The sequence below is a fragment of the Fundulus heteroclitus genome, chromosome 15, assembly GCF_011125445.2.
Source record: "Fundulus heteroclitus isolate FHET01 chromosome 15, MU-UCD_Fhet_4.1, whole genome shotgun sequence".
Taxonomy (NCBI): Eukaryota; Metazoa; Chordata; class Actinopteri; order Cyprinodontiformes; family Fundulidae; genus Fundulus; species Fundulus heteroclitus.
This window is the reverse complement of record NC_046375.1, coordinates 230,913-258,849: the sequence shown is the minus strand read 5'-3', so window position 1 is coordinate 258,849 and position 27,937 is coordinate 230,913. Positions and strand designations below refer to the sequence as shown.

Genomic DNA, 27,937 nt, shown 5'->3' with positions numbered 1-27,937 from the left:
TGAAATGATATAATGATTCAGTGGTTCACTTACTTTACTTTCCTCGGTTTTTCTTATTTTATTTCCTGAAACAAACAAAAACAAAATAGTAGTTTAGTTCAGTGTTTAACTGATAGAAAACTTCATTCCCATCTGTGCAGTGTGGTTTTCTAATGGTCACCATGTATTGACAGATTGATTATGTGCGATATAGGAATGTTTTATAAAAAATAACCAACTTAACATACTGACTTGTTTTGTTTTAAATCATTTAAACAAGGTTTACAATGACCCTGTTAAATTTATGCTAAATGAAAAGGTTTCTTCACCTCTAATTTTCCTCCATCCAATGATGACCAGAACAGTCACTATGATCGCTGCTGAACCGACGATATACAACCAAGACCAACCTGAGAGAAGAAATATTATTTATGAACAATCTCTGATCAACAGAAAGGCTGAAACATATCAGTAAGATTAAAGCTCTAAACTTTAGGACCAATAGATTCAGTCTCTACCTTGGGATTTTGGGAAATCGTTGATGTTTGTTGATTTAGCTATTGTTGCTGGTTGTGTTGTTGTTGTGGCTGTTGCAGATGTTGTTAGTATTGTTGACCTTGTTGTTGATGTAGTTGTTGTCTTTGTTGGTGACCTTGTTGTTGATTTAGTTGTAGGTGGTTGTGTGGTGGTGATTGTTTTTATCGTGGCTTGTTTTGTTGTTGTTGATGTTGAATCTTTAAGGGAATTCAACAGAATAAAAAATAATGTTAACACTTAACCATTAGATAAGGTACCACAGTTCATGAAAATGTTCTCACCTTTTCTCCCACCAGAGGAACGAAGCCTGAAGTCAAACATCTGCACTTTGTTAGTGTAACTATGTGTCACTTTACACTTTAGGACTGGAGGAAGGTTTGACTCTGAGTTACGGACAGATGCTGGAAACGTCACAGTAGCAGAGCAGGACTGTCCTGATTTCTCCTGGTCTGAAAACTTTTCCTCTGTTCCCTCCTTCAGCCACTCCACTGTGTGTCTACAGCGACCATATTCCATCACAGAGCAGATTAAGAGGATTTTATCTTTCTGGTTTTGTTTAACCACTGATGAAGATGGAGATATGAGACAAAAGCAGGAGAAGGAAGATTAGTTATATTGTTTTTATGTTTTGAATCATATCTCAGTTTATTGTTAGATGGTTTGTTCTGACCAGTGTGATGAAATAAATACTCACAGTTAACAACAGACAGATAAATGTAAGAGTCTGGTCCTGGTTGTCCGTTTGTAAACTGTCTGCAGATGTACTGACCAGCATCCTCCACTGAGACCTTCTTTATAACCAGAGAACAGTCTGCTGTAACACTCAGTCTGTCTGATTTAGCTGCTGCATCTTTGTGAATCTGTCCAGTTTCAAACAGTGTTACTGTTTGGCTGTTATAACTGAATATCCAGGTGATGCTTTCATAGTAATTCCTGGTATAAATCACATTTCTACAAGACAAAGGGACTTCATCACCAACTCTGACTGTCAAGTACAGACCTTGTCCAGCAGCTGCTGCTGAGAGAAAGAGGACATAAAAAATAAAAATATAAATAAAATAATGACTCTTCTGTCCTGTTAGTGTTGTGCTTTTAAATAGTGGGGTGTGGTCCCTGGGGGGGGTACAAAGCTATTGTGGAGGGCCCACAACAGCCTTTCTTTTTTTTTTTGCCAGATTATACAGGCCTTCGAAATCATTCCAAATGTCAGAAAAACTCCCCCTGATGTTTGTTCTGTACCTGCGGTCAGTAGTATGAGGAATACTTTTAACTCCTAAAAAGTACAAAACTTCATGTAATAGAAGTTTATTAATATTAAAGGTTCATATTTTTTTTTGCAATAACAGGTTCAATGCTAGTTAAAAGTTGACTACAGGTACGAGTCGGGCTAAAAGCAGTTTATATTGTTAATATAACAGTTTATATTGTTAATATTATATTGTTAAAAATGTGTGGCAATGTTGAAAAAGTCTAGTTGTTAGAAACCATTGGTATGTAAAAACGTTTCAAAAGAGTTAAAAAATGTTTTATCAATTAATTTGGGATGGGGGGATTTTTCCTTCTGATAGAACACATTTGAGAAACACTGCCTTAGTGTGAGGATCATTTTAAACATTCATCTGCTGCTAAGTGTCTAGAAACATGACTGTCTCAGAAAAGATAATATATTTAGTTCTTACCTGTTAGGTGAAACATCAGTATCAGAAATAAAGATGTTTGTCTCTTTCTAGCAGTGATCATTGTTCCTCTCCGTCTCTCTGGCTGACAAGTTCACAAATGATTCAGAGTCTAAAGAGGAAACAGATGAATATATGAGGGGCTGTGTGGTTTGAGAGATGTTACTGTGGTGCACCTAAAAATGTCACCCCATGTTTTTGGTTGTTATTATGTATTTGTTTTTTTATATATTTATTTTGTAGAAACAAAATAATTTTCTGTTATATTTTGGCATAGCTGGTTGCCATATTTTGCACTTTCCTGAGGAATATTTCTAAAAATGTAACAGTAGTAAGAGGGAATCTTTGATCCGGGGACGCGGTTTCCGGGTTGGTTTAGATGACGGACTTCCTGTTCGCGTCAGACGTAATCTGGATTCCGAATGCAAAGCATCATTGATTCACTGCTGTTTTTATTTCTCAGGTATGTACTTGGTGAAAACACTCCAAACTTATTCTGTGAACTTATTATATCCTGTTGTAGTAGATTGTACTGATACAGCTGATATGTATATTTACATTTAATGCTTTTAAGCTTTATCCGCCGAGAGTCTTGGTTAGCAAAATGCTAATGCTACGTTGGTGACGTCTCGCGAGACTTGTTATGTTTGTATTGGAAATATCGCGAGATTTCGTAAATCCCGGTTATAAATGTTGAAATGCTTTTCTTTGTAAAATAATCGGTTGATATTATTTTGAGATGGTTAGTGAAAGAGGTAAACAGTGCACGTTGATGCTTGGCCCCAGTTAATATGCATTTACATGCTAGTGCTGTTTGATACACTATATTTGTGTCATCATAATGTTTTGATTTATGTGAAAGATGGGAGATCACACAAGGCTGTACACTGTGACCTGTTTACTTGTTTAATAAATGAGACGTAATCTGGATTCCGAATGCAAAGCATCATTGATTCACTGCTGTTTTTATTTCTCAGATTGCGCATTCACTGTTGCTGGAGCCCTGATACTCAGGACCTGTAACATTACCTCCTCATCATGACTTCACTTTGTATTACATCCACTATTTATTATTTGGTATTTCTAAATTAAAATAAAACATGAAACTTATCATCCACTTTTAACTTACCCCATGGCAATTCTCCATTCAAATGCCTTTCTTCTCCAGTTTTGTAGTTTTGCTCACATATTTATTCAACATCCCTAACAACAACTCTTCTACTCTATGACTTTTATATCTGTGGTCAGTGAGCTGTTAGTTTCATTCAGCAGCCAAAGCTTTACATAGAAGCTGTTGCTCTGGTGGTTTTTTTCTTCCTTCATTTTAAAACCACGCCGTTGTGCAGAAAAGGTCAATCTTTGATATAAAACAACACATCTGTGACTTTCTCTCAAAGGTAACTAAAGGATCTGCCTCCCATTCTACTTTTAGAGACTCTAGGAACCACCAGCAGACCTGCAGTCTGAGAGCGAAGTGCTCTGTTAGGAACATACGGGGTAATCAGAGCTCTGATATATGATGGAGCTTGATTATTAATTTTAAATTCTATTCTTGATTTAACAGGAAGCCAATGAAGAAAAGCTAAAATTGGAGAAATATGATCCCTCATGTTGACTTTCATCAAAACTCTTGCTGCAGCATTTTGGATCAGCTGAAGACTTTGACTATATTAATCTCTCCTTTGTCCCTTTTTGAATCTGATAAGCTTTTTAGTACTGGTTACACAAACAATTCAATACCACATCTATCTAGTTCATCCTATGTGATAAGAATATACAGAAAATAATGGAAAAAAGGGCTAAAGCTTGTGGGGTAGACAGATCTCCCCATGTGACTATACACAAGCCTCACCTTGGGCGCACGCAGCTACCGGCAGTGGTAGTGTTAAGCGTCTTTGTTTGTTTGTTTCGTTTTGTTCTGTCTTTTTAACAATTTTCGGTTGCAAACGTAAATAATTTAAACATAGCACATTACCAAGGCGCAACATGGAGTTGGTCGTCGTTTTCTCACTAATCGTACTATGGGCTTGCTTGGGAGCAAGCTGGCATACTGCGACACATCTGACCAGGATTGAATACTCCAGAGACTTTCTATTAAGTTTTAAAGTGACCACGGACATTGGGCCGCCTCCTCCAGATCTGCTGCTTTGGGACTCAACTGAACTTTATGCGGATAGTGCAGATGGAAACTTTTCCAGCTCATCACGCCTCAAAATCAGGAAGCGAGGCAGGAGAGGCGGGGTGTGACAGCGATCAAGACTGTCCCTGGCATGTATCCCCCTGCCTTCAATCATCCTAGCCAACGCACAATCTCTACGGAACAAAACAGATGATCTCCAAGCTTTTGTTCGCTACCAACACGAGTACAAGAATGCGTGCATTCTTGCCCTGACAGAATCTTGGCTTGGGGAGAAGGTCACGAACGGGGACCTGGCTATCGAAGGCTTCGGGATGCCATTGCGCACGGACCGGGATGTCACTACCACTTTTAACCACTGCTCGCTGGAGAAGGTGCTCAAGTGTTTTTATAAACATGTACTCTGCCCGACTAGAAAAAGCAAGATTTTGGACCAGTTCTATGGCTCAATTAAAAACGCCTACGACTCCATCCCTCTTTCTCCTCTGGGCTCCGCCGATCACAACGCCGTGCATCTTATACCAGCCTATCGCACACGCCTTCAGAGGGGGAAGATGACCACCAAAACTGTCAAAGTGTGGACTGAGGAGGCAAAACTGACCCTGCAGGGGTGTCTAGACTGCATTGTGTGGGAGGAGTTTATCCAGACATCCCAAAACATTAACGAGCTCACTGATGTAGTGAGTTCAAGGGTGACTTACTGTGAAGACACTGTCATCCCCACCAAAGTAGTCAAAATATACCCTAATAACAAGCCCTGGGTCAGTAAACACCTGAAAACCTTGCTGAATCAGAAAGAGAGCATTTGAGCAAAACAACTCCACTGGATTACACAACATTCAAAAAGACATCAAGCATGAAATAAAAAGGGCTAAGTTGGAATATGAGCACAAAGTGGAGTTAAAAACTGAGTACCAATAGCCTGGGCTCAGCATGGGACTCAGTGAAAACAATGGTTGGGTTAAACAAATAAATTTAAAGAAATTGGCATTGGACGGTTACCCAACTGACTTCATCCTTGCTCAGGAGTTAAACACTTTGTACACACAGTTCAATAGGAAATATGATTTCAAAAAGGAAATCTCAGATTTTAAACAGGAAGTGGTAACTACTACTAAGCCAGCCACTTATTTTTCCCTTCCAAATGTGGTAAAGATCTTTCAATATTACAAAGTTAAAACTAGCCCTGGACCAGAAAACATATCCGGTCGTCTGCTGTCCTGCTGTGCAAAGCAGCTTGGCCCAATTTTTAAACACATTTTCAATTTGTCTATGGCCCTTCAGACAGTCCCTGATCTATGGAAACAATCCACAATAGTTCCCATAGCGAAAAATAACCACCCAAAGACCCTGAATGACTTCAGGCCCATAGCCCTCACTTCTCTTGTAATGAAGTCTTTTGGAAAGCTGGCCAAAAATAACATTATCTTGAGAACCAATCACCTGCTTGACCCCATGCAATTTGCATACAGAACCAACATAGGGTTCCAGGATGCAACTATAACCCTGTTGTATCTCATCCTTAAACATCTTGAGGGCCCCAAACCCATGTCAGGACAATGTTTGTGGACTTCTGATCAGCTTTCAACACCATCCAGCCCCACCTACTGGTGCAAAAGCTCCTACACCGCTTCCAACTGGATTCCAGCATCTCTGGCTGGATACTGGATTTCCTCACCAACCGTTCCCAGCGAGTGAGAGTAAACGACCATTATTCTGGACTGTCTTTCACATCTACAGGCTCTCCCCAGGGGTGCGTTTTATCTCCACTTCTCTACATCCATTACACTGATGACTGTCGTTCTGAAACTGACAATCGTCACATTGTCAAGTTTGCGGACGACACTGTCATTGTGAGCCTGCTGGAGGACAGTGAGACTGCACATGACCCCATCATGGACTATTTCACAAACTAATGCCAGGAAGCCATGCTGGAAGTGAATGTCTCCAAAACAAAGGACATGCAACCCCTCTATAACCATCATAAATGGGCAAGAAATTGCTTATCAGTATACATATCTTGGGTCTATTATAGACAACAAATTAACTTTTAACAGCAACACAGACATGCTTTGTAAGAAAGGGCAGCAGCGCTTATACTGCCTCAGAAAGCTAGCCAGGTTTCAGGTTGACAAGACTCTGATGACCATGTTCTAAAGATCCTTTATAGAGTCTATGCTCACTTTCTCTGCCATCTGCTGGTTTGTTGTTCGTAACGGGAAGAATAAAAATTCCATATCCAAGATTATTAAGGTATGTAGTAAAATCACAGGCATCCAACAGAAAAACATGACTGGAATTTACAAAGAGCAGGTAATTAGGAAGGCTGAGTCCATCTTGGATAATTACAGCCATCCCCTACACAACCGATTTCAGTTTCTACCCTCTGGTTCCTGTTTTAAATATCCACCAGCCCGGACAAATAGATACAAACATTCCTTTCTTCCCTCTGCTGTCCAGCTGCTAAACGCTACCAGGTAAAGCAGATAGTCACACGTTGTATACATATAGGCCTTTGCTTTATTCATTCTCTGCGCTGCACATATTTATATATATTTATTCACCTTACTTTTATATTCTGTGTGTTTTTTGTGTTTTTATGTGTGAAATGTGAATGTTTATTACTACTGCACAAAAATTGCCCATATTGGGACAAATAAAGTTACCACTACTACAGGTTTTATTTTTCTCATGAACAGTATGAACCTTTTAACCTTAAAGATGATGAGATGCAGCATGGTCTGTGGTTGGTGAGGTGATGGTTTCTGTTTATATCGCAGCTGGTTTAACTGTGGGAATGTGAGCAGCTCTGGGTTCTGGTCTGTTGGTCAGTTTCTTTTTTAAGATTTAAACTTCAACATGTCTGACGTTATTGAAATATATTCAGCAGCCATTTTAAAGTGTGAAACCACAAAACTTTATAGATTTTTATACCATTGTCGTCATGCATATTGTACAATTAAGCATAAAACATTAACATTGGACATTATGCCTAATAAGACAGTTTTACATGTATTGCTCAAGGCTTCAATTTTATTTAAACAGCATAAGTTAAAAAAATTATTTATTGAAAAAGAACATCACATACATACATGGTCTGTATTTTATGCTTTTCTCCACTGGAGGGGCTCACTGCTCAGTGGTGGTATTTCCAGACTGATTCTCTGGAAAACTATATGTAACTGTGTCAGATTAATCTAGATTAAAGTCCTTTTCATACTGCTTGTTTACGATTAAAATAATTCACCTAATTTATAAAACATTTAATGTCACATATTTACTGATGCTCCAGTAGAGGCTGTCTGGGTCAATGGTAGTCTGAGCAGAAGCTTTATTCACAGTGCTGTATGTCGCAGCTTCGGGGACCTAAAAATAAACATTACAATAAAAATAAGAGTCAATATTTGTCAGAGTTTCAACACATCCTGTCTCATTTGAAGATTCTTTGCAAATTTACTGTTAGTTCATGAACTGAAATTCTCATAATTCTCATAATGTGACCTGTTGTCAACATTAGTATGAAGTTATGGAAAGTACCACAGCTGCTGAAAACCTGGTGGTTTCAATGCCTAAGACCGCACAACCCAAAGACTTCAACAGCTACAGGACGGTAGCATTAACATCGCGTCTGATGAGGACCTTAAGCCGGGCGTACACTGTACGAGTTTTTCCCCTTTTCGGGCCGATTCTTCAGTCGTGCGAGCATTTTTTGAATCGGGCCGAATTTCAGCTTGATCGTAGAGGGGGGGAGGAGGGGGGACTGGCTTCGCACGACTACCTCCCGATCAGGAATCGGACGATCGTGAAAATCAAACATGTTTGAAATTCAGTCGGCTGTCGTGAGGTTTTCGTGAGCGCATCCTGCTGTTCAAGCAGAGCTACGAGGGGGGTGGGGGGGTGCGGGCCAGGCGACCTGCCGTGCCGCGCGGCCGCCGATGCGTCTCGTCCCTCCTCTCTCCCCTCCGTTCCCCCGACGCCCGGTGCCTCCTGCGTGCCTCGCCAGAGCTGGCTCTGGGCTCGAACCCCTGCTCTGGGTCCCTGTCACCTACCGTCGCTCGCCTGCCTCTGCCACCACAGCGAGCGGTCCCAGAGGGGACACGACGTACAGTGTGAGCAGTCCGGTCTCGTCCGAGCGTCGCGCTGCACAGATCGTGAGCGGTGAACTTTTTAAACCCCGCGGTTCCGTCGCACAGTTTGAGATGTATATAAGTACCACGACTGAAAAACTCGTACAGTGTACGCCCGGCTTTAAATAAGTTAGTCCTCAACCATCTTCACCTCCTGGTGAGGTCTTCGTTGGATCCACTGCAGTTTGCCTACCAGCATAAGGATGGATGATGCCATCATCTTTCTACTATACTGAGCTCTGGTCCACCTGGAGAAACCTGAGAGCACCATTAAGATTAGGTTCTTTGATTTTCCAGCACTTTCAACATCATCCAGTTACATCTGCTGAAGGACAAGCTGGAACGGTCAGGGGTGGAACACCATCTATCACAGTGGACACTGGATTATGTCACTGTTCGGATGCAGTATGTGAAGACATTGAGCTTTGTTTCAGATAGGTTGATCTGCAGTACAGGAGCACCACAGGGAACGGTGCTGGCACCATTTCTGTTCACCCTCTACACTGCAGACTTCTCCATCAGTTCACCAGGATGCCACCTGCAGACGTTCTCTGATGACTCTGCTACAGTCGGTCTCATCACAGATGAGGACGAGTCAGTGTACAGAAAATGGATACAGAGCTTTATAGACTGGTGCCAGTGGAACCACAGCAGGGGGCGCTCCTGAAGACCTTCTTTAACTCTGTGGTGGCATCGGCCATCTTCTATGGTGTGGTCTGTTTGAGCAGCAGCTTAACTGCAGCTGAGAGGAAGCAGCTAGATAAACTCATTAGGAGGGCCAGCTCTATCCAGGGACGCCCCCTGGGCCCAGTGCAGGTGGTGGGAGACAAAAGGACTGTAAGAAAAATAAAATAATTGATGGATAATGTCTCCCACCCCCATGCATGGAGCTGTTGCAGAGCTGCAGATCTCTTTCAGGGACAGACTGCTGCATCCCAGGATGCTCAAAGGAGAGCGTCTGCAGGTCCTTTACCCCAGCTGCTGCTGGGTTTTATAATCTCTGCGGCTCAAAACAGACTCAATAACTGTTTACATCGTGCTGATGGTTGCACAGGTTCTGATGTGATCAAGAATAATTTACATGGTCTCCAAGATGCTAATGTCCAATTGCAAACTATTTAGATTCTCAGGGAGTGTTTGTTTGTATGATCATCCATACTGCACAGTTTTCTTACATCATTCTTTAATTGGCTGCTGTCTTTCTTCTATTATAACTTGAATATTGCATTTGTTCCTGCATATGTCACATTATCTACTTATTATGGCTCAGTATATTTGTCCTTTCTGATAAGTTCTTTCTCTTTTGCTTTACAGCTTCATTTTAAAATGAGCTTATTATTCACAATATTTAATCTAGTGTGTCACGCCCAAATTTCCCCACTGTTGGAAAACAAAGATATTTCTATTGTATTCTATTCTATTCTAATTTCTGATCTGTAAAGATCGTCAATCGTCTTCCTTACTTGGATGCCATGCTCTCTTGTCTTTCTCATTTTGAAGAATATTAAAGAACAGTTGGCCTGTGGGACACATTTTCCTAACACCACAAGGAAACAGAAATATGTAATTGCCATTAAAAGTAACGTATTAAACAAAATTATTTCATAAGATTTGTTTGGGATTTCACCGTTTGCATCACCTGTAATATTCCTTAAAATAATTATTTCCAAAGGTGGATTTTTAAAGATTTATTGAGTAAATGTACTCATATCAAGGTTGGATTTTTCTAGAATTGTTAGAGATTAGACTAGAACAACAATGTATTAATTTCAAATATTTTTTTGCCAGCCTTTACCAGGGGTGCCAGTAAGACTGGAGGACATTAAAACTGTGAAATTATTAGATAATACAGCGTTCTCTCAAAAACAAAATTTTATCTTACTTACTTACTCTTTAAAAAATATCAACTAAACTCTGACTTTCCAGTTAAAACAACGATGGAATCATTCAGCGATTCACTCACTTGACTTTATTCTTCCTCTGTTGATTTATTTCCTAAAAAGAAGCAGATTTAGGTTCAGTTTTATGCTGTGAAAACTTAATTCCTGTCTGTTTTCTAATGATCATCATTTACAATAATAGCGATCTGTGTTGGTGTGTGTGTTTAGTCTTAATATGATAATTCCTTGTTTTTTATATAATCTTAAACTAAAAAAATGACACTAGCAAGATGAATTTACAATGAACAGAATGTTTTTTCACCTTTTCTTTTCTTCCATCTGCTGATCACCAGAACAGTTATTATCATCAATGCCAAACAAACGGGACGAATGATGAACGACCAAAACCAACCTGATAGAAAAATAATTATTAGATCCACACAATCATTGATCAACAAAAAGGCCAAACCAAACCTGCAATAAATATTTTAATATTAAGGCTCTCGGCTTCAAGACATAACAGCCTCACCATGAAATTCTGATAAGTTGTTGATATTTGTAGATGGATTTATTTTCATAGAGGTCCATTTGTTTGATGGTTCTGCTGCTGTTGTTGTTGATATAGTTGTTGGTTGTGGTGTTGTTGTCTTTGTTGTTGACCTTCTTGTTGATGTAGTTGTAGGTGGTTGTGTGGTTGTGACGGTCTTTATGGTGGCTGGTTTAGCTGTTGATGTTAAATTTTTCAGAAAATTAATAATGACTATTAAATAAAATGAACAAGTGTTAACTGTTAAGCATTAGATAAGGAAACAGACTGGTGTTATAGTGAGAGTTCATGAAAATGTTCTCACCTGTTCTCCCACCAGAGAACCGAAGCCTGAAGTCAAACATCTGCACTTCATTAGTGCGACTATGTGTCACTTTACACTTTAGGACTGGAGGAAGGTTTGACTCTGAGTTATGGACAGATGCTGGAAACGTCACAGTAGCAGAGCAGGACTGTCCTGATTTCTCCTGGTTTGAAAACTTTTCCTCTGTTCCCTCCTTCAGCCACTCCACTGTGTGTCTACAGCGACCATATTCCATCACAGAGCAGATTAAGAGGATTTTATCTTTCTGGTTTTGTTGAACCACTGATGAAAACAGAGATATGAGACAAAAGCAGGAAAAGGAAGATTAGTTATATTGTTTTTATGTTTCTGATCATGTCAGTTTATTGTTAGATGGTTGGTTCTGACCAGTGTGATGATATAAATACTCACTGTTAACAACAGATAGATAAATGAAATAGTCTGGTCCTTGTTGTCCGTTTATAAACTGTCTGCAGGCGTACTGACCAGCATCCTCCACTGAGACCTTCTTCATAACCAGAGAACAGTCTGCTGTAACACTCAGTCTGTCTGATTTAGCTGCTGCATCTTTGTGAATCTGTCCAGTTTCAAACAATGTTACTGTTTGGCTGTTATAACTGAATATCCAGGTGATGCTTTCACAGTTATTCCAGGTATAAATCACATTTCCACAGGACAAAGGGACTTTATCACCAACTCTGACTGTCAAGTACAGATTTATTCCAGCTGCTGCTGCTGAGAGAAAGAGGACAGAAAAAATAAAAATATAAATAAAATAATGAGTCTTCTGTTCCGTTAGTGTAGTGCTTTTAAATAGTGGGGTGCGGTCACTGGGGTGGGTGGGGGGGGGAGGGGCACAAAGCTATTGTGGATGGCCCACAACAGCCTTGCTTTTTTTCTGACCAGATAATACAGGCCTTCTAAATCATTCCAAATGTGAAAAAATCACCCCCTGCTGTTTGGTTTGTACCTGCAGTCAGTTGTATGAGGAATATCTTTAACTCCTAAAAAGTACAAAACTTCATGTAATAGAAGTTTATTAATATTAATGGCTTCATATTTTTTGCCATATCAGGTTCATAGCTAGTTAAAAGTTGACTACAGGTACGAGTCGGGCTAAAATCTGTTTATATTGTTAATATTACATTGTTAAAAAGGTGTGGCAATGTTGAAAAAGTCTAGTTGTTAGAAACAATTGGTATGTATAAACGTTTCAAAAGAGTTACATTTTTTACCAATTAATTTGGGATGGGGGATTTTTCCTTCTGATAGAAAACATTTGAGAAGCACTGCCTTAGTGTGAGGATCATTTTAGACATTCATCTGCTGCTAAGTCTCTAGAAACATGATTGTCTTAGGAAAGATAATATATTTAGTTCTTACCTGTTAGGTGAAACATCAGTATCAGAAATAAAGACGTTTGTCGCTTTCTAGCAGTGATCATTGTTCCTCTTCGTCTCTCTGGCTGACAAGTTCACAAATGATTCAGAGTCTAAAGAGGAAACAGATGAATATATGAGGGGCTGTGTGGTTTGAGAGGTGTTACCTCCTCATCATGACTTCACTTTGTATCACATCCACCATTTATTATTTGGCATTTCTAAATTAAAATAAAACATGAAACTTATCATCCACTTTTAACTTACCCCATGGCAACTCTCAATTCAAATGCTTTTCTTCTCCAGTTTTGTAGTTTTGCTCACATATTTATTCAACATTACTAACAACAACTGTTCTACTCTATGACTTTTATATCTGTGGTCAGTGAGCTGTTAGTGTCATCCAGCAGCCAAAGCTTTACACAGAAGCTGTTGCTCTGGTGGTTTTTTCTTCCTTCGTTTTAAAACCACGCCTTTGTGCAGAAAAGGTCTTCGATCTTTGATATAAAACAACACATCTGTGACTTTCTCTCAAAGGTAACTAAAGGATCTGCCTCCCATTCTACTTTTAGAGACTCTAGGAACCACCAGCAGACCTGCAGTCTGAGAGCGAAGTGCTCTATTAGGAACATACGGGGTAATCAGAGCTCTGATATATGATGAAGCTTGATTATTAATTTTAAATTCTATTCTTGATTTAACAGGAAGCCAATGAAGAAAAGCTAAAATTGGAGAAATATGATCCCTCATGTTGACTTTCATCAGAACTCTTGCTGCAGCATTTTGGATCAGCTGAAGACTTTGACTATATTAATCTCTCCTTTGTCCCTTTTTGAATCTGATAAGCTTTTTAGTACTGGTTACACAAACAATTCAATACCACCATCTATCTAGTTCATCCTATGTAATAAGAATATAGATAAAATAATGGAAAAAAGGGCTAAAGCTTGTGGGGTAGACAGATCTCCCCATGTGACTATACACAAGCCTCACCTTGGGCCCATGCGCACGCAGCTACCGGCAGTGGTAGTGTTAAGCGTCTTCGTTTGTTTGTTTCGTTTTGTTCTGTCTTTTTAACAATTTTCGGTTGCAAACGTAAATAATTTAAACATAACACATTACCAAGGCGCAACATGGAGTTGGTCGTCGTTTTCTCCCTAATCGTACTATGGGCTTGCTTGGGAGCAAGCTGGCATACTGCGACACATCTGACCAGGATTGTATACTCCAGATACTTTTTATTTTATTTTAAAGTGACCGCGGACATTGGGCCGCCTCCTCCAGATCTGCTGCTTTGGGACTCAACTGAACTTTATGCGGATAGTGCAGATGGAAACTTTTCCAGCTCATCACGCCTCAAAATCAGGAAGCGAGGCAGGAGAGGCGGGGTGCAACAGCCATCAAGACTGTCCCTGGCAGGTATCCCCCTGCCTTCAATCATCCTAGCCAACACACAATCTCTACGGAACAAAACAGATGATCTCCAAGCTTTTGTTCGCTACCAACACGAGTACAAGAATGCGTGCATTCTTGCCCTGACAGAATCTTGGCTTGGGGAGAAGGACACGGACGGGGACCTGGCTATCGATGGCTTCGGGATGCCATTGCGCACGGACCGGGATGTCACCATCACTTTTAACCACTGCTCGCTGGAGAAGGTGCTCAAGTGTTTTTATAAACATGTACTCTGCCCGACTAGAAAAAGCAAGATTTTGGACCAGTTCTATGGCTCAATTAAAAACGCCTACGACTCCATCCCTCTTTCTCCTCTGGGCTCCGCCGATCACAACGCCGTGCATCTTATACCAGTCTATCGCACACGCCTTCAGAGGGGGAAGATGACCACCAAAACTGTCAAAGTGTGGACTGAGGAGGCAAAACTGACCCTGCAGGGGTGTCTAGACTGCACTGTGTGGGAGGAGTTTATCCCGACATCCCAAAACATTAACGAGCTCACTGATGTAGTGAGTTCAAGGGTGACTTACTGTGAAGACACTGTCATCCCCACCAAAGTAGTCAAAATATACCCTAATAACAAGCCCTGGGTCAGTAAACACCCGAAAACCTTGCTGAATCAGAAAAAGAGAGCATTTGAGCAAAATAACTCCATTGGATTACACAACATTCAAAAAGACATCAAGCATGAAATAAAAAAGGCTAAGTTGGAATATAAGCACAAAGTGGAGTTGAAACTGAATACCAATAGCCTGGGCTGACCATGGGACTCAGTGAAAACAATGGTTGGGTTAAACAAATAAATTTAAAGAAATTGGCATTGGACGGTTACCCAACTGACTTCATCCTTGCTCAGGAGTTAAACACTTTGTACACACAGTTCAATAGGAAATATGATTTCAAAAAGGAAATCTCAGATTTTAAACAAGAACTGCTAACTACTACCAAGCCAGCCACTTATTTTTCCCTTCCAAATGTGGTAAAGATCTTTCAATATTACAAAGTTAAAACTAGCCCTGGACCAGAAAACATATCCGGTCGTCTGCTGTCCTGCTGTGCAAAGCAGCTTGGCCAAATTTTTAAACACATTTTCAATTTGTCTATGGCCCTGATTTATGTTTCCTGATTTATGGAAACAATCCACAATAGTTCCCATAGCGAAAAATAACCACCCAAAGACCCTGAATGACTTCAGGCCCATAGCCCTCACTTTTCTTGTAATGAAGTCTTTTGAAAAGCTGGCCAAAAAGAACATTATCTTGAGAACTAATCACCTGCTATAACCCTGTTGAATCTCATCCTCAAACATCTTGAGGGCCCCAAACCCATGTCAGGACAATGTTTGTGGACTTCTGATCAGCTTTCAACACCATCCAGCCCCACCTGGTGCAAAAGATCCTACACCACTTCCAACTGGATTCCAGCATCTCTGGCTGGATACTGGATTTCCTCACCAACCGTTCCCAGCGAGTGAGAGTAAACGACCATTATTCTGGACTGTCTTTCACATCTACAGGCTCTCCTCAGGGGTGCGTTTTATCTCCACTTCTCTACATCCATTACACTGATGACTGTCGTTCTGAAACTGACAATCGTCACATTGTCAAGTTTGCGGACGACACTGTCGTTGTGAGCCTGCTGGAGGACAGTGAAACTGCACATGACCCCATCATGGACTATTTCACAAACTAATGCCAGGAAGCCATGCTGGAAGTGAATGTCTCCAAAACAAAGGACATGCAACCCCTCTATAACCACCATAAATGGGCAAGAAATTGTTTACCAGTATAAATATCTTGGGTCTGTTATAGACAACAAATTAACTTTTAACAGCAACACAGACATGCTGTGTAAGAAAGGGCAGCAGCGCTTATACTGCCTCAGAAAGCTAGCCAGGTTTCAGGTTGACAAGACTCTGATGACCATATTCTACAGATCCTTATAGGGTCTATGCTCACTTTCTCTGCCATCTGCTGGTTTGCTCTTCGTAACGGAAAGAATAAAAATTCCATATCCAAGATTATTAAGGTATGTAGTAAAATCACAGGCATCCAACAGAAAAACATGACTGGAATTTACAAAGAGCAGGTAATTAGGAAGGCTGAGTCCATCTTGGATAATTACAGCCATCCCCTACACAACCGATTTCAGTTTCTGCCCTCTGGTTCCCGTTTTAAATATCCACCAGCCCGGACAAATAGATACAAACATTCTTTTCTTCTCTCTGCTGTCCAGCTGCTAAACGCTACCAGGTAAAGCAGATAGTCACACGTTGCATACATATAGGCCTTTGCTTTATTCATTCTCTGCGCTGCACATATTTATATATATTTATTCACCTTACTTTTATATTCTGTGTGTTTTTTGTGTTTTTATGTGTGAAATGTGAATGTTTATTACTACTGCACAAAAATTGCCCATATTGGGACAAATAAAGTTACCACTACTACAGGTTTTATTTTTCTCATGAACAGTATGAACCTTTTAACCTTAAAGATGATGATATGCAGCATGGTCTGTGGTTGGTGAGGTGATGGTTTCTGTTTATATCGCAGCTGGTTTAACTGTGGGAATGTGAGCAGCTCTGGGTTCTGGTCTGTTGGTCAGTTTCTTTTTTAAGATTTAAACTTCAACATGTCTGACGTTATTGAAATATATTCAGCAGCCATTTTAAAGTGTGAAACCACAAAACTTTATAGATTTTTATACAATTGTTGTCATTACAATGGTATACATACATTAACATTGGACATTATGCCTAATAAGACAGTTTTACATGTATTGCTCAAGCCTTCAATTTTATTTAAACAGCATGAGTTAAAAAAATATTTATTGAAAAAGAACATCACATACATACAGGGTCTGTATTTTAGGCTTTTCTCCACTAGAGGGGCTCACTGTTAGGTGGTGGTATTTCCAGACTGATTCTCTGAAAAACAATATGTAACTGTGTCAGATTAATCTAGATTAAAGTTCTTTTCATACTGCTTGTTTACGATGAAAATAATTCACCTAATTTATAAAACATTTAATGTCACGTATTTACTGATGCTTCAGTAGAGGCTGTCTGGATCAATGGTAGTCTGAGCAGAAGCTTTATTCACAGAGCTGTATGTCAAAGTTTCGGAGACCTAAAAGGAGACATTAAACAAAAATAAAGACGCATTATGTGTAAAATAAGAGTCAATATTTGTCAGAGTTTCAACACATCCTGTCTCAAATAAAGATTATTTGCAAATTTACTGTTAGTTCATGAACTGAAATTCTCATAATTCTCATAATGTGACCTGTTGTCAACATTAGTATGAAGTTATGGAAAGTACCACAGCTGCTGAAAACCTGGTGGTTTCAACGCCTAAGACCGCACAACCCAAAGACTTCAACAGCTACAGGACGGTAGCATTAACATCGCGTCTGATGAAGACCCTAAATAAGTTAGTCCTCAACCATCTTCACCCCCTGGTGAGGTCTTCATTGGATCCACTGCAGTTTGCCTACCAGCATAAGGATGGATTATGCCATCATCTTTCTACTATACTGAGCTCTGGTCCACCTGGAGAAACCTGAGAGCACCATTAAGATTAGGTTCTTTGATTTTCCAGCACTTTCAACATTATCCAGTTACATCTGCTGAAGGACAAGCTGGAATGGTCAGGGGTGGAACACCATCTATCACAGTGGACACTGGATTACCTCACTGGTCGGATGCAGTATGTGAAGACATTGGGCTTTGTTTCAGATAGGTTGATCTGCAGTACAGGAGCACCACAGGGAACGGTGCTGGCACCATTTCTGTTCACCCTCTACACTGCAGACTTCTCCATCAGTTCACCAGGATGCCACCTGCAGACGTTCTCTGATGACTCTGCTATAGTCGGTCTCATCAGAGATGAGGATGAGTCAGTATACAGAAAATGGATACAGAGCTTTATAGACTGGTGCCAGCAGAACCACAGCAGGGGGCGCTCCTGAAGACCTTCTTTAAATCTGTGGTGGTATCAGCCATCTTCTATGGTGTGGTCTGTTTGAGCAGCAGCTTAACTGCAGCTGAGAGGAAGCAGCTAGATAAACTCATTAGGAGGGCCAGCTCTATCCAGGGACGCCCCCTGGACCCAGTGCAGGTGGTGGGAGACAAAAGGACTGTAAGAAAAATATCATAATTGATGGATAATGTCTCCCACCCCCATACATGGAGCTGTTGCAGAGCTGCAGATCTCTTTCAGGGACAGACTGCTGCATCCCAGGATGCTCAAAGTAGAGTGTCTGCAGGTCCTTTACCCTAGCTGCTGCTGGGCTTTATAATCTCTGCTGCTCAAAACAGACTCAATAACTGTTTACATCGTGCTAATGGTTGCACAGGTTCTGATGTGATCAAGAATAATTTACATGGTCTCCAAGATGCTAATGTCCAATTGCAAACTATTTAGATTCTCAGGGAGTGTTTGTTTGTACAATCATCCATACTGCACAGTTCTCTTACATCATTGTTTAATCGGCTGCTGTCTTTCTTCTATTATAACTTGAATATTGCATTTGTTCCTGCATATGTCACATTATCTACTTATTATGGCTCAGTATATTTGTCCTTTCTGATAAGTTCTTTCTCCTTTGCTTTAAAGCTTAACTTTAAAATTAGCTTATTACTAATCACACCTGAATTTACCAGCCGTTGGAAAATAAAGATATTTCTATTCTAATTCTAATTTCTGATCTGTAAAGATTGACAATCTTCTTCCCTACTTGCATGCCATGTTCTCTTATCTTTCTCATTTTGAAGAATATAAATGAAAAGATGGCCTGTGGGACACGTTTTCCTAACACCACAATGAAGCAGAAATACATAATTGCCAATCAAAAGTAACACATTAAACACAAATATCTTAGGTACAACTTTAAAACGCATCTGCTGGATTTATTTAATAAGAATTGTTCAGGAGTTCACCGTTTGCATAATCTGTAATATTCCTTAAAATAATTATATCCAAATTTATTTATTTATTATTTATTGAGTAAATGTTCTCATATCAAAGTTGATTTTTTCTAGAATTGGTGGAGATTAGACTACTACAGCAATGTTTTAATTTTAAACTTTTTATTTACAAGTCTTTACCAGGGGTGCCAGTAAGAGTGGAAACTCTCATTAAAACTGTGAAATAATAGATAAAAAGGAATTCCCTTTACTCTTCAACTAAACTCTGACTTTCCAGTTGAAACAACTATATAATTATTCAGTGATTGACTCACTTGACTTTATTCTTCTTCTGTTGATTTATTTCCTGAAAAGAAGCAGATTTAGGTTCAGTTTTATGCTGTGAAAGCTTCATTCCTGTCTGTTTTCTAATGATCATCATTTACAAGAATAATGATCTGTGTTGGTGTGTGTATGTTAACAGTCTTAATATATTAATTCCTTCTTTTTTAAAATTAAAAAAAATTACACCAGCAAGATGAATTTACAGTGAACAAAATATGTTTTCACCTTTTGTTTTCTTCCATCTGCTGATCACCAGAACAGTTATTATCATCACTGCCAAACAAAAGGGACGAATGATGAACGACCAACACCAACCTGATAGAAAAATATTATTAGATCCACAATCATTGATCAACAAATAGGCCAAACCAAACCTGCAATGAATAATTTAATATTAAGGCTCTGAGCTTCAAGACATGATGGCCTCACCATGAAATTCTGATAAGTTGTTGATATTAGTAGATGGATTTATTTCCATAGAAGTCCATTTGTTTGATGGTTCTGCTGCTGTTGTTGTTGATGTAGTTGTTGTTGGTTGTGGTGTTGGTGACCTTCTTGTTGATGTAGTTATAGGTGGTTGTGTTGTTGTGACGGTCTTTATTTTGGCTGGTTTAGCTGTTGTTGAATCTTTCAGAAAATAAATAATGACGATTAAATAAAATGAACAAGTGTTAACTGTTAAGCATTAGATAAAAAAACAGACTGGTGTTAGAGAAAGAGTTCATGAAAATCTTCTCACCTGTTCTCCCACCAGAGGACTGAAGCCTGAAGTCAAACAGCTGCACTTTGTTAGTGTAACTATGTGTCACTTTACACTTTAGGACTGGAGGAAGGTTTGACTCTGAGTTACGGACAGATGCTGGAAACGTCACAGTAGCAGAGCAGGACTGTCCTGATTTCTCCTGGTCTGAAAACTTTTCCTCTGTTCCCTCCTTCAGCCACTCCACTGTGTGTCTACAGTAGCCAAGTTCCATCACAGAGCAGATTAAGAGGATTTTATCTTTCTGGTTTTGTTGAACCACTGATGAAGATGGAGATATGAGACAAGAGCAGAAAAAGGAAGATTAGTTATATTGTTTTTATGTTTCTGATCATGTCTCAGTTTACTTTTTATAATGATGGTTCTGACCAGTGTGATGATATAAATACTCACTGTTAACAACAGACAGAAGAACAAAAGAGTCTGGTCCTTGTTGTTTCCCGTTTATAAACTGTCTGCAGATGTACTGACCAGCATCCTCCACTGAGACCTTCTTTATAACCAGAGAACAGTCTGCTGTAACACTCAGTCTGTCTGATTTAGCTGCTGCATCCTTGTGAATCTGTCCAGTTTCAAACAGTGTTGAAGCTGCTACTTTGCTGTTATAAACGGACAACCAGATGATGCTTTCACAGTTATTCCTGGCATATTTTACATTTCCACAAGACAAAGAGACTTCATCACCAACTCTGACTGTCAAGTACAGACCTTGTCCAGCTGCTGCTGCTGAGAAAAAGAGGACAGAAAAAAATAAAAAAATAAATAAAATAATGGCTGTTCTGTTCTGTTAGTGTAGTGCTTCCAAATAGTGGGGTGCGGTCCCTGGGGGGCCCAAGGTATCGTGGAGGGCCCACAACAGCCTTGCTTTTTTTTTGGCCAGATAAAACAGGCCTTCTAAATCATTCCAAATGTGAGAAAAGCACCCCCTGCTGTTTGGTCTGCGGTCAGTTGTATGAAGAATACTTTTAACTCCTAAAAAGTACAAAACTTGATGTAATAGAAGTTTTTTAATATTAAGGCTTCATATTTTTTGCCATATCAGGTTCATAGCTAGTTAAAAGTTGACTGCAGGTACGAGTCGGGCTAAAATCTGTTTATATTGTTAATATTATATTGTTAAAAAGGTGTGGCAATGTTCAAAAAGTCTAGTTGTTAGAAACCATTGGTATGTAAAATTGTTTCAAAAGAGTTAAATTTTTTAACCAATTATTTTGGGACGTTTTTTTTCCCTCTGATAGAAAACGTTTGAAGCACTGCCTTAGTGTGAAGATCATTTTAGACATTCATCTGCTGCTAAGTCTCTAGAAACATGATTGTCTCAGGAAAGATAATATATGTAGTTCTTACCTGTTAGGTGAAACATCAGTATCAGAAATAAAGATGTTTGTCTCTTTCTAGCAGTGATCATTGTTCCTCTCCGTTTCTCTGGCTGACAAGTTCACAAATGATTCAGAGTCTAAAGAGGAAACAGATAAATATATGAGGGGCTGTGTGGTTTGAGAGGTGTTACCTCCTCATCATGACTTCACTCTGTATCACATCCACCATTTATTATTTGGCATTTCTAAATAAAAAAGCATGAAAACTTCACATCATCCAATTGCAATTCTCCATGCAACAATTTTTGTTTTTGTTTTAAGTTTTGTACTTTTGCATGCATATTAATTCCACAACTCTACAGGTTTTATATCTGTGGTCAGTGAGCTGTTAGTTTCCTCCAGCAGTCAGAGCTGTAGGTAGAAGCTGTTGCTCTGCTGGTTTCTTCTTCCTTTGTTTTAAAACCACGCCTTTGTGCAGAGAAGGTCAAACTCTTCAATAAAACATCACATTTGTGACTTTTTTTCTTGAAATATTTTTGTCCTATCAGCATTTAATTTATTAAATATATTTTAACCTTACTTTTCTTTAAATGATAATATACCAGCAGACAGTTTACTTTCAGTTTGATCCACTTCTCAGAAATAACCAGCAGTGAACGTTACCACAGCATGTTACCACTATCACTGGGGTAATTATTAGAAAAGGTTTTGGTTTTCCTCATTTATCCTTTCTTCACTGATGCAGTTTTTTATCATGAGATTAATCAGATTAAAAGGAAATAATGATAGCAAATGTTGAAAGTTTTAAACAATTGTTTTTTGAACCTCCTTAGCATAAACCAGGAAACAAAAAAATAAACATTTAATGTAAATAGTGTAAAAGTAAGTATATGGTAAAAGGATGTCTTCTAGATTTACTGTATAAATCGGCTTAGTGGTAGGTGCCAGTGAACCTGTTAAAAAAATACAATCACATAAACTTTGTAAAAGAAGAAATCCCTGAGCTCCATCCAGCACAAGCAACAGTTAATCCTAAAGGAGAGAGTCTGGACCACTCCGCTGATTTGTAGCAAAAAGAGATCAAACCTCTGCAGGCAAAGCAGCAGCAGGATGGTGGGCAGCACCAGCGACAGCAAACAGTCCTCCCTCATTGAGATGTGCAGGTAAATAACTCAGAATATAACAGAACTACAACAGTAATGACAGGAGGCACTAAAGCCCAGCAACAGGGAAGTGCACCATTACAAGTCTCAGCTGCAAATGTCTGCACCAGTGATTTAGCCCTGCTTTAACAGAGCGCTCCCTCTACTGGCAAAGCTGAGTAATTACACCATCAGCAGGCGAGTCTCCATCCACTTCATCCTGCCACACTATGAATAAAAGCTCTGAAGGTTTTGACTGATGATGATGAGCAGATGGTTCAACAGCTGGATGTGTCAAAGGTTAATAAATACAAATTATTCCATGTTTACTAAGCTGTGTGGAAAACTTAATTAATAAACTTAACTGGTTGTTAATGTCTGTATCCCTGTGTAACTTATACTAATTTTTATTCACAACACTTATCTTAATAGACTTCATTATATTCTAAATATATTAAAATATGTTGTAAGATGGTTTTTAATAATAGATACTGTTAGTTTTCTTAAAATATAGCCTTTAGAATTGGTCGAATATGTAGGAAAACTGTATTAAAAGGAAACTAGAATCCTTTTGGAATCTACAGTTTACATTATTTTCTGTCTATGGAGGTTCAGGAAAGTTTTCTGATTTACCCATTTGGTTGACACAGTGAAAAAATAAACTTTAGAGCCTCCATGTGTGAAGAGATGTTCCTAAAATGTCTTATTTAGGAAAAATGTTGTGTTTAGGACAGCCAATGTATTTAGAACCAGCATAGATTAGATTTACCTGTTGCTCAACAATTCATGCAGCTGCTGCAGAGACACGACTGGATATATTCAACATAATTTATTTAGTTCAGAATAGGGATTTATTAAGTAAATGTTATATTACACTCTTATAGTTACACAGCAGTGCCAGTATCTACAGTAGCATTATTAAGGAACTTTGATTTATTTTATTTAAGCTAGCATAATAAAAACAGACCCTTAAATAAAACAAGAGCAGAGCTACAACATGTTCTACATCCATTAAGCACCAATAACCTGACAGAGAGGGAAATATTCCTGAAAGTGACTGAAATCACCAGAAATAAAGCCTTAGTTCATTAATATCGTTTGTCAACTTTTCTATTTAATTTAAAGCTTTGTTTTCCTATTCTGTTAACACTTGAGGTCATGACAAATATAGTATTCTGTGAAATATATTTAAAATAAAAACAGATAAGACAGAAGCTGAAAAGCTTCATCTGGACTGTTTCATCTCTCCTTTCATTTAAAACTGTGTTCCAGTTATTTACAGTAGGAGAATAATTTATGTATAGAAATAGCAAATAAAAAACATTAATTGTCAGGAAGAAGAGACCATATGTCCATATGAATTAAAAGTTGGAATAATAAAAATGTCTTTGTCTCTTAACAAGATGATGCTCCATTAGCTTTTGCACCGGTCTTCCTCAGGTCCGGCATATTTGCAAAAAGTCGGTCAATCCAAAAGAGAAAAATAATGACTATCCTCCCGGATTAAAACAACGTACACAGTCGGCCTGTCATCCTAGACGGTGGCTAATTTATCTTGTTGACTGACTGAATAATAAGGTCAGCATGGGGGAGCTCAACAAGCATCTACGTCTCTTTGAGGCCCAACAGGAAGCTTTTCTTGTTTTTTTATCTAGGTGAGTGAGTGGATGGGTCTGGGTCTGAGGCTCGGTGCCCTCTGGTCCACTCATCCTGACTTGGGTTCTTCCCCTCCTTACATCTTGCTATTCTATCCACCTACGCCCAGTTGGGCTCAAATTATGCTGCGCTGGAGGGCGGGCTTTGGCATGTGGTGCCCTACTTCTATGTTCTACTGAAAGTTAGACACAGATACACAAAAATCTAGGATAGCCTCCTGCCAAGAAGCTTGGAAATAGTTAACATAAATGAAATATTTTGATTGATTTTAAGCTAAAAACTTACAAAGTTTTCTTCCGCATGTTGTTTTTTTCCTACAAAGAGAAAAAACAGAAATTATCTTTACTTAGAATACACAAGTTTTTAAAATATTATGTTTTATGCATTAACAGCCTCACTTTTGATCCTGATCCAGATGTTGACGAAGAAAACTGCTGTTAGGAGTGAAGCTAAACCCACCAACATAATGAAGAACCTCAATGTCAGCTTATCTAGAAGGGAAAAAAGCATCAAGATTTACACTTCCTGGCCAAAAAAACCTCCTCACCAAAAAAAGGTCACACTAATTAGACCACCTTTTGCTTTGATTACGGCACGTATTCGCGGTCGCATTGTTTCCATAAGTTTCTGCAATTTCTTTATTTACACCCAGTGTTGCACTGATTGATGGAATAACCTGGTCATTCAGTCTATTCAGGTAGTCAACTGACCTCATTCTTTGAGCTCATACTGCTGCTGAACCTAGACCTGACCAACTGCAGCAAGCCCAGATCATAGCACTGCTTCCACAGGCTGGTACAGCAGGCACTAGGCATGATGGGTAAATCACTTCTGGACACATTTTTTCCTCAAAGACAATGGGTCACCAGTATCCTTCCAGTTTTTAATAATGCGTTGGCTAGTTCTTAATACAATTTTGGTAGTTCTGCAATCAACTTAGATGTTTTCTCTTCTTGATGCATGCCAATGATCTGACCCTTCTAAAACAGATGGACATATTTTCCACAACCACGGCATGTGTCATTTGACATGGTTCTTTGAGAAATGAGAAGCAACCACTGATCTCTATTTATTCACTGGATTGCACATTGGCTGTATATAATACACGTCACTGTGAAGCCACTAGCCGCCATATTGGTACTCCCTATTTTCCCCCAGTAACCAGGGAATATGTGCGCTACAGCATTGAACAAAGATGATTTTCTCATTTCATGGGGGGGCTTAAGACTTTGAAAATGTCAAATGCCATATACTTCTATGTTATGTACTAAAACTATCAAGTGCTGAGAAAGTCATGTGCTGAAATATTTTGGATGTTATGTATTTATATATATATATATATACATATATATATATATATACATATATATATAGATATATACATATATATATAATAAATACTATATATATTAAATACATATATAAATACCAGTATAATATAAATATATATACAATATATATATATATACTATATATATATACATATATATATGCTAATACATAATATAATAAAGTACATATAATATATACATATATCTAATATAAATACATATATAGATATATATCTATCCATATATTATAATATACATATATATTTTTTTTTTTATATAAAATACATATATACATACTATATAACATCTATATATATTGATATCTATATATACATATATATATATAATAAGATACTATATAACATATATATGATACATATATATATATACATAAATATAGTACTCAATACAGTATATACCTATAATATCTCATATATAATATACATCTATATATACTATATCTATATATACATATATATAAACATATATATATTAATTATACATAGACAATATCATACACTATATTACATATACACATATACACACATATATATACATATATACATATACATATATACATATACACATACACATATACATACATATACACATATACATACATATACACATATACACATATACATACATACATATACACATATATATATACATACATATACACATATATATACATACATATACACATATATATACATACATATACACATATATATACATACATATACACATATATATACATACATATACACATATATATACATACATATACACATATATATACATACATATACATACATATACACATATATATACATACATATATATATATATATATATATATATATAAATACCATGCAAAATATTTCAGCACCTAATTTCCTAGTAGTTGATACAGTGTTAGTACATCCACTGACTGTAGAATTACCTATCAAACGTTTTCACAAAGCCAGAAAACTGCTTGTTGTTGCAACCAAATCCCATGGAGTTCTGTGAGAGTAGGGAGTAGCAAGATGGCGGCCAGTGAGTTGAGTTTTTCGGGCAAATCAGCAATCCAGTGAATAAATAGAGATCAGTGGAAGCAACTCATTGCACCAGTTTGGGTTAATAACTTGTTGGCAGCTAAAATATAATTGTCCTTGCAGTAATTATTCAATGGGAAGTTCGTACTTATTTCTAGTGTTGCGCCGATTTTTGGCCCCGATACCGATACCCGATACCTGGCTGTGCAGTATTGGCCGATACCGATACCATCTGTTTAAAATTGATGTGTGTGTATATATGAAGAACTGCATACTGTAATGACCGGGGTCTGAGCCCGAATTCAAACCACACACAGAGCCGGATATTCAGGAGCTTTTATTGCCACAAAGAAGGTTGAATGGATCAGGACCGGGCTGAAGAAGACTGGAGATGGTGGAGATTAAGCGGGCATATGGGTACGGTGGTCCTCAGGGCCACCGCAGATGGGACGCAGGAGCACCGACAGAACAAGCCTGATGAGCTCCGGAGCTGGGTCCAAAGCGTGCGGACGAAGTGGGACAGGTGGTGCGTCGGAGCAGGGAGTGAAGGGTGTGAAGGAGGACTGTGGCTGTGGTGCATCAGCGTGAAGGCCAGGACGTGCTGGCGGATGGAGACAGGAGGGAAGACTGGAACACAAAGTAAAGAGGTGAGTGGGAGGCAAGATCCACTAACCTGGGATGGCGTGAGGTAGCAGACTGGCTGGCGAGGAGTGCACACGCTGGAGAGCGTAAGGGAAGCTGGGCATCTGGTGATTGAGGGAGTGCAGAGTCTTGGAGATAAGACAAACCAGCAAAGACAAACTGAAAGGGGAGTGCTTATATAGGGATGGGCTGACAGGAGTAATTAGAGCAGGGAATTACTTGCAGGTGACGGCAATCAGTGGGGAGGAGGTGATCAGGCAAGTGACAGCTAGAACCATTACACATACTACTTAGGGTAGTATAACTTTGTATTGCCTACCTGGATTGGGTGACAATTGGTGAATAAACTTTTGGCTCTTAAAGGCCAAAATAGTGCAACATTAGTGAAATTATAACATGTATAATAGTAGTGAAACAGTAAGACAGTAAAGTTACATTGATAATTCAATAATCACATTTAAACCCTGAGTTTTGGCTCTCTAATGCCAAAATAGTGCAACTTTCATGAACATATATAACATGTATAATAGTAGTCGGGGTGAGAAGGGTGCGTTCAAGTGACATGCAAACATCAGAATGGCATCGGTGCCTATTTGTTGGTACTCGCCGATACCAATACCACCATTTTAGTGCTGGATCTGGGCCCCGTCCGATACCGGTATCGGTGCAACACTACCTATTTCCTTAGTTAAATCCAGGTGGTGACTTTATTTTTTGGCCAGACAGTGTAGATTCAACATGTTAAATTCTAGGGAGAATAAAAATATTGTAA

The 27,937-nt window shown here is 38.7% G+C and overlaps 1 protein-coding gene and 2 long non-coding RNA genes across 3 annotated transcripts; all 3 read right to left on the bottom strand.

Annotated features, from left to right (window-relative positions):
* Positions 1-58: 58 nt before the first annotated feature.
* LOC118566187 lies at positions 59-21,615 on the bottom strand. The gene is made up of 5 exons (XM_036147584.1): positions 21,383-21,615; positions 20,429-20,761; positions 20,015-20,296; positions 632-713; positions 59-65 (listed from the first exon to the last, which is right to left on the bottom strand). The coding sequence occupies exons 1-5, from the start codon at positions 21,441-21,443 to the stop codon at positions 59-61; spliced, it is 765 nt and encodes a 254-aa protein (XP_036003477.1). The 5' UTR covers positions 21,444-21,615.
* Positions 2,202-19,778, bottom strand: LOC118566215. The gene is made up of 6 exons (XR_004932884.1): positions 19,705-19,778; positions 19,501-19,590; positions 19,266-19,297; positions 17,034-17,152; positions 16,879-16,950; positions 2,202-2,304 (listed from the first exon to the last, which is right to left on the bottom strand). It is a non-coding gene; the product is annotated as an uncharacterized LOC118566215 (long non-coding RNA).
* LOC118566218 lies at positions 10,418-10,938 on the bottom strand. Its single transcript, XR_004932887.1, has 3 exons — positions 10,866-10,938; positions 10,659-10,748; positions 10,418-10,451 (listed from the first exon to the last, which is right to left on the bottom strand). It is a non-coding gene; the product is annotated as an uncharacterized LOC118566218 (long non-coding RNA).
* Positions 21,616-27,937: the final 6,322 nt, after the last annotated feature.